Source organism: Rhododendron vialii, chromosome 5a, assembly GCF_030253575.1.
Source record: "Rhododendron vialii isolate Sample 1 chromosome 5a, ASM3025357v1".
NCBI classification, from domain to species: Eukaryota; Viridiplantae; Streptophyta; class Magnoliopsida; order Ericales; family Ericaceae; genus Rhododendron; species Rhododendron vialii.
Genome location: NC_080561.1, coordinates 25,948,687 through 25,956,622, shown reverse-complemented (window position 1 = coordinate 25,956,622; position 7,936 = coordinate 25,948,687). Strand labels below are relative to the sequence as shown.

Below are 7,936 nucleotides of genomic sequence, written 5' to 3'. Positions count from 1 at the left end.
ATACCCGAAGGGATGTACGACTCGGAGAAGTGGGCCTCGGACTATGTCGAAGTCCGAGGTAATTATGAGTTCCCACTTCTCGAGTACGGCATGTTCGGGGTCGCAACTCACAGGGGCTCGCCAAGTAAGAAATACGTTTTCAACTTCAATAGCTCATTTCTCATGCTTGGATATTAGCTATCTTTTCTAATTCGTTATCATTTTTTTTTTTTTTTTGTTTTTTGTTTTCTGCTCTATCCAGATACCACTAAAGTCAACAAGGACTTGTTGAGGGCTGCCAAGGATTGTGGGTTAGCTACAGCGCTTCGCACAATCCCAAGAGAAGAGAGAGACGCACCAACGATCCTCAATTACAAACCAGCCTACGGAGGGAGAATCCGAGGGAAGGTGACGGACGAGGGTGATTTGGCCTCCCGAGCAAGTTCTGAAGATCTACACGAAGAGTTTCTTCCGAGCGAGGACAGACCTCTCCGAGGAATTTTTCGATTTCCTACCGAAGGGGACCCTTTTATCGAGCAAGAAGATATGCCTCCGAGGAATCTCAAGGATGTTCTCCAAAAGAAGCAGAAGGAGAAGGAGAGGCAAAAGGCCCAGCTTCGGAAGGCTGGAGCCCAAGGTGCGTCGGGTTCGGTTCCGAGCAAGAAAACCCCACCCCCACCTGCTTCCAAAAAATGACCACAGAGTGCCCCTCCTTCCCCGAAGGAGCCTCTCGCCAGCAAGAAGGCGAAGGCTGTCCCGAAGGGAAAGGGCCAAGAAGTCGAGCTTCGGGGAAGGGCTCGAACTGAGGGGGAAAGGGAACTTGCTTCGGAAGCCGACACCCCGTGGGTGCCCAATTTCATCACCCCGACCAAGAAACAAATCCTCACCTCCGACAGTCTTAAAGAGGATCCCTCTTTGGCTTTCACACTTCACTCGGGGCTAGCTTTACCGAGGGACATACAGAGTCCCCCGTCTTTAAAGCAGCCCTGAGTGAATATTACTACCATGCTGGAAGAGTAAGTAAAGTCAAATCATTTAAGATGATTATTAGTTTAATCTCGCTTTTTGGAATAACTTTAATTCTACTTATGATCGCAGGCCACTCAATCCATCATGAGTGCCCAACTTCATCTCACCGACCACGACAAGAAGTCGAGGCTGCTGAAGCAATCGGTTGAGTACAATAAAGGCCTGGCCGAGGATTACAAGAAGGGCTTGGAGCAATCCGAGTCCGTAAGACAAGGCCTGGAAGTTCAGGTTGCAAACCTGAACGACCTAATTAAGGGACTGCAAGAGTCGGCCGAACGAACAAGGGCCGAAGGAAAGGACGAAGGCCTAGCCGAAGGGAGGGCCCTCGGGAGAGAAGAGATGAAGAAGGAGATGGAGGGGGAGATGCAGGGGCAGTTCGAAAAGGGGTACGCCCAGGCTGAAGAAGACGTGGCTGATCAAATCTTGGAAGTCCAGGGTGAGATCAAAGAAAGCCAACATCAGGAAAGCTTCATGCTCGGTTACAACAGGGGTTTCGATGATGCAGGAATCGAGCCTGATGATGAAAGGAGGAGTCTGGTAGAAATACCTCCCCTCGCCCCTGCCGAAGCTGGAGCGAAAGACTCAACGGCTGGTGCTGCCGACTCTGCCACCATTCTAGCCCCTGCAGATGCTCCAACAAACCCAACAGTTTGAACTGGACTTCCCTTTTCTTGTGTTGTTTTTTTTGTTATGATTATGGTTGGCTCCGAACAATTGGGATTTTGCCAAACCATGGGATGTAACTAAGACATGGAGAATTTCTTTTTTTGAATGCTAATCGTCTATTCGTTCAGTATGGATGTTGTTTCCAAGTATACACATATTTGCCAAGCCTTTTTATTCGGTAGATACATCACAACTCAGAAATTTTCGAAGTCTTTTCATTCGGAAGGATTGTTTATGTGATTTTGAAGTCACTAAGAGATGAACTCAGGTTTACCCATATAGTAGCCCCCTGCCCTATTGTATTACTAGAGGAATAGAATAAGGCAGTAGGATGGGAAAACTGAGCCGAAAAAGTTATCACGGGTTGCGAGAGTTTCACCCGAACAAACAAATTAGCATGGGCTTCGAGAGTTTCACCCGAACAAACAAATTATCATGGGTTTCGAGAATTTCACCCGAACAAACAAATTATCATGGGCTTCGAGAATTTCACCCGAACAAAAGATGTAACCGGAGCTAGACTAAATACCCCATGTATAAGAAGTAAAAATAAAGCAGAATAGTGAAGACAAACTTGTATGAAGTACACGACGCTCAAAAGCGTATACGCCGAACGAACATAAAAAATAAAAAATAAAAAATAATACATAAGAGACCAATACTAGCCATGGAATTTCCTAAGCTTTTGGGCATTCCATGGATTAGCAATTGACGTACCATCCATCTCAGCAAGCTTGTACACACCATGGCCGATCTTCTCAACCACTCGGTAAGGTCCTTCATAGGGATCCTTCAGCTTGGTCAATTTTGACGCTTCGGTAACCATCCGAAGGACTAAGTCCCCGACGTTGAATGGTCAAGCACGAACATTGCGGTTGTAGCCCCTTGCAACTTCTTGCTGGTACGCGGCGTGCCTAAGGTTAGCATTGTCGCGTAGTTCTTCGGCTAAATCTAACTCGGCACCCACAAGAGCATTGTTATCTACAGGGTTAAAATTCTCCATGCGGGCTGTAGGGATCATAGTAGATAAAAGGAGGACAGCCTCCATACCGTAGGCCATAGCAAACGGAGTACGGCCGGTGGACCGCCGAGGTGTTGTTCGATAGGCTCACAAGACGTGTGGAAGCTCTTCCACCCATCTACCGAGCTTCCGATCCAGACGGCGCTTCAGCCCCCGAGTGATGGTCTTGTTTGACGCTTCGGCTTGCCCGTTACCCTAAGGATAGGCCACCGAGGAATTATGGATCGTGATGTGGCGTTTTGTATAAAAAGCTTTGATAGCGGATGAAACAAACTGGGAGCCATTGTCAAAAAGTATGGCGTACGGCACGCCGAACCTTGAGATGATATGCTTCCAAATAAAACGTTCCACGTCACCAGCTGTAGTTTTGACCAAGGGGGAGGCTTCAACCCATTTAGTAAACAAATCCGTGGCTGTGAGCATATACTCGAATCCTCTAGGCGCCTTCGGCATCTTGCCAACTATGTCAAAAGCCCAAACCGCAAATGGCCATGGACTAGTGATCATCTTGAGGGGAAAGGCAGGCTGATGGATGAGAGATGCTTGCTTCTGGCACCGAACACACTGCTTGACGTAGTCCTCGGACTGCTTCACCATCTTCGGCCACCAGTAGCCATGTGTTAACGCTCGGTGTGCAAGGGATCGTCCGCCTAAGTGCGCACCACAACTTCCCGAATGGAGTTCCTCCAGAACAGCTTGTACAAGGTCGTCGTGGACGACACGTAGATCTGGTCCGGTGAATGTTCGTCGGTAAAGGTCATCGTTCGGACCAAGGAAGAAGTTAGCCGCTCGGCAACGGAGCTTGTAAGCTTCTCGCTTGTTCGTTGGTACCACTTGGTTCTTTAAATAAGCGATCACTGGGTCCAGCTGACTTAAACCAAGGGAGATGGCCATCACCTGTTCGCACGGCCGCTCAAAGCTCGGTGTTGCCACTTCATCGAAAGTAATAGTGCGACCGCCCGAGGTCTTGTAAACTGAAACAAGACCTGCAAGGGCGTCAGCGTGTGCATTGTGCTCCCGAGCGATCCATTCCACTTCTACTCGGCCAAACCCGCCGAACAAAGCTAGTACGTGGCAGACGTAGGCATTCATACGCTGGTCTTTGGCTTGATAATCTTCGTTTAAGTGACCCACAATCAGCTGTGAATCACAAAAGACATGCACCGAATCTGCGTTAAGCCGAAGAGCAAGTTGGAGGCCTGCAATCAGGGCTTCGTATTCTGCTTCGTTGTTCGTCGCCGGGTATCCAATCGAGACGACGCTTTCGTGCACCGTCCCACTCGGAGACACCAGGACGATACCTGCCCCAGCCCTGTGAACGTTGGACGCTCCATCCACGGCCAGTCGCCAAGCGTCGCCGGAGAACAGCCTCTATTGTCGCTTCGGTTTCTTTCGTCCGAGGGAGTACCGAGCACGAAGGGGCTCCGAAGGACAGTTGGAAGGGCCTTCAAGAACCTCTTCCTCTCGTTTTCGAGCTTCTTCAACGCCAGTGGCCAGAGCATTGGCTTCGTCTTGCAAGCCGAGGGTGAGCTCGGCAAAGAAATCTGCCAAGGCCTGACCCTTGATGGCCGTCCGTGGTTCGAATTGGATGTCGAAATTGGCCAAGTCTTGGGAGAACTTCAGGATCCGACTCGACGTGTCTGTCTTCCGAAGGACAGCTCTGAGTGGAAACTCAGTGAGGACCACAATCCTATGGGTTTGAAAGTAAGGCAAGAGGCTCGTTTTAGCATAAACAAGAGCCAATGCCAATTTCTCCATAGGCAGATACCTTGTCTGAGAGTCCATCATCGTTTTGCTGGAGTAGAAGATCGGTTGATGCTCCAATCCCTCTTTCCGAACAAGAACCGCGCTCGTAGCGTGATCAGAAACAACAAGGTACAGATACAGGTCTTCGTCAGGTAGGGGCTTGACGAGCAAAGGAGCGTGAGATAGGTATTGCTTTAAAGATTGCAAAGCCTGCTCACACTCCTCTGTCCATACAAATCTGCGTCGGCTCGTCGTGATTGCGCGGAAGAACGATCGGCAGAGATCGCTCGAACGTCGAATGAAACGGTTCAAGGCAGCAACCATCCCCGTGAGCCGCTGTACCTCTTTAATAGTCGTCGGAGCTCGGAGCCTCTGCACAGCCAAAATTTGGGTAGGGTCAGCTTCGATTCCTCGGCGACTCACCATATACCCTAGGAATTTCCCCGAGCTAACACCGAATGCACACTTCTTGGCGTTGAGACGTAGCTTCCTATGTTTTAGAACAGCAAAGACCTCTCCCAGATCCCGAAGGTGATCCCGAGCGAATAAGCTTCTGCAAACCAAATCGTCAATATAAGCTTCTACTTTAACGCCGAGCATGCTAGGAAACATCTTCGTGATGGAGCGCTGGAAGGTGGCGCCTGCATTCTTTAGGCCGAACGGGACAACCTTGTAGCAGAAAGTTCCCCGAGGCGAGATGAAGGCCGTCTTTTCCTGATCTTCCGGATCCAAAGCTATTTGATGATAGCCCCGATACGCATCCATGAAGCTCAAGCGTTCACATCCTGCCGTTGCATCTACCATCTGCTCAATCCGAGGAAGTGGAAATCGATCCATAGGGCAGGCATCATTGAGGTTCGTGTAATCGACACAAACCCGTATCTTCCCATTTTTCTTCGGGACAACCACCGGGTTGGCAAGCCAGGTGGGATATAGCACTTCCCGAATGACGCCAGCTTCCAATAGTTGATTCACCTCTGCAATCACAGCTTCGGTATGTGTGGCTGACGAGCGTCGGACTTTTTGCACAACCGGTCGCCTATTCGGATCTACATTCAATGAGTGCATGGCGAACGAAGGATCCACGCCCGGCATGTCTTGTGGAGTCCAAGCAAAGACCTCTATGTTTCTCATCAAGAATTGGTACATCTCCTCACGTTCGGCCATGCTTAATGAATTCCCGATCAAAAAATATCTTCCCTCTTCCCCAGGAATGGAGAAACGTATTAGCTCCTCGGTTGACCATTGTTCGGCAAGTACACCAACATCCTCAATTACTGGGGTAGGAGCGGCAGCCACGCATTGTACCTCCATACAGCTCTGTTTATTCATCACAGTGCTGATGTAGCATTTCTTGGATTGGATTTGATCGTCTCGGAGGCTCTCCTGACGTCCGTTCCATCCGACGAATTTACCACCTGGTGATAGGTTGAAGCAACCGCTTGCATTTCGTGCAGCCTGGTTCGGCCAAGAATGACGTTGTACGGACTTGGCGAAGCGACCACCACAAATTCGATCTCCAGGACGCGCGATCCAGCTCGCACAGGGAGGGTAATCAGGCCGAGTGGCCACACCGGGGCTCCCGTAAAACTGACAAGGGGAGTTGACGCCGTCCGAAGTTGAGCGGGAGATAGTCCGAGGCTCTGATAGGTGGAGAAAAACATGACATCGGCCGAGCTTCCCTGATCTATCAATACCCGCTGTACGGTTGATTTTTCAATAGTAACAGTGACGACGAGGGCATCCGCGTGTGGAAGTTGCACTCCTTTTAAGTCGTTGGAAGAAAAAATTATGGTGCTGCCGGAGCTCGGATCTTCCCACTTTCGCTTTATCGAAGCGCCCATGTTGCAGAAAGATAGAGAGGTGACAGCTCTGTCAATTTCTGAACGAAGCTCGGCCGCCCTTCCTTCAGAAACTAGCCCTTGTATAACGCTTACGAGATTGCCAACAAGAGGTGGAGGCGGAGGAAGTGGATTTTGCCGAACGTCAATCCACTGATTGAGGTGTCCGGCAGTTGCTAGCTCTTCTAGATACCTTTTGAAAGGTGGGCATTGCGTGGTGTAGTGGCCACGTTCCTTATGATACGTGCACATCCCTGGTCCGCTTCCGACGGAGCCTAAGAGTACCGTTGGCCAAACAAAGAATGGCAATTTGCCAATGATGTTAAGGAGTTTATAGATAGGTTTAGTGAATACCGTACGCTCGGCGACGTACTCGTCCGGCTGTGGTTCTCTTTTCGTTTGTGTCCAGGATTGTGACTGAGGGTGCTGCGGGGGTCGGCCCTTGTTGTTCGGCTTATTCGATGCCTGGCCCGAGCTTCCCTGGCTTCCTTGCCCTTGGCGAACGTTCGATACCTGCTTCTTTGGCCCTATTGTTTTGGCAGGTTCAGCCTTTGGCGTGTGTCGCTCGGCCATTGCTTCTTCGTGAATGCAATCCTTCTCGATTATTGTCATGAGCTCTCCCATCGTCTTAGGTGGATTACGTGAGAGGTCACGAAACATTGCCGAGGTTGGATCCAACCCATTCATGAAAGACTCGGCTGCCACTCCTTGATCACAGTCGGGAATAAGGTTATAGACCTCCCAGTAATGCTCGGTATAAAGCCGCAGTGTTTCTCCCGCTGCTCTCCGCATGTTCACCAGCATCGATAACGTCTTCGGTTGAATGTTGCTAGTAACGAAGCGTTTACTAAACTCCAATTCTAGCTCGTTGAAGCAAGAAATGGATTTGGGCTTCAACTGATTGTACCATATCATGATTGGTTCACTGAGAGTGAGCGGAAAGATTTTACACATAAGGGCGTCAGAAAAGTTATGGAGGCTCATGGTTTGCCTGAAACGACAAACGAACGCGACTGCGTCTTCTTTTGCCTTATAACGTTTCAGCTTCGGCATGACGAATCTGTCTGGCGGCCGCTCTTGTTGAATGGCATCCACGAAGGGGGAAGCCTTTGCCTTCCCGAGCTTCGAATTGTCTTCGGCTGCGACCTGCGGGACAACAGGGGGAGGAACATCAGTATGCCGCTCCGGATTCTTTCTTTTTTCTCGCCGATGGTGCCGACGGTGCTCCTCTTTTTCCCTTGGTGGCCGAGCAGATAACATTAAGGGCGCATGTGCCTCCCTCAAGCTCGTCAATGGAGCATTCCGAGGCTGAAGAGCCGGGTCAACGGGTTGATACACGGTTGGCAGGCCTGTGAATTTATCGTACAAGACAATCGTATTATCGTGTTCCGAACGGTTTCCTCGGCTTTCTATTCGCTGTCGACTGCCAGAGTTGGCAGAGTGTCGCCCATCGTGACGTTCAGAATCGTGTCGCGATCGAAACGAATATTCCCGGTTGCTACTGGTACGGGGTCGCCGAGGTGGATCATTTAAGTCCACGGGCCTCTTCCCACTTCTCTGACTCATCCGTCGTTCGGAATGGTATTGTGTTCGGACAGACTCGCCTCCCTTATTGGTTCCAGCTGTGGAGCCTGTGGCCGAGGATCATGTACTC

General features: G+C 50.2%; 2 protein-coding genes across 2 annotated transcripts; both read right to left on the bottom strand.

Annotated features, from left to right (window-relative positions):
* Positions 1–2,530: 2,530 nt before the first annotated feature.
* Positions 2,531–5,755, bottom strand: LOC131327735 (uncharacterized). Its single transcript, XM_058360872.1, has 4 exons — positions 4,464–5,755; positions 4,104–4,385; positions 3,259–4,007; positions 2,531–2,655 (listed from the first exon to the last, which is right to left on the bottom strand). The coding sequence occupies exons 1-4, from the start codon at positions 5,753–5,755 to the stop codon at positions 2,531–2,533; spliced, it is 2,448 nt and encodes an 815-aa protein (XP_058216855.1).
* A 17-nt stretch (positions 5,756–5,772) lies between these two features.
* On the bottom strand, positions 5,773–7,848 carry LOC131327734 (uncharacterized). The gene has a single exon (XM_058360870.1). It carries the CDS (start codon positions 7,846–7,848, stop codon positions 5,773–5,775), a length of 2,076 nt encoding a protein of 691 aa, XP_058216853.1.
* Between the last annotated feature and the right edge of the window lie 88 nt (positions 7,849–7,936).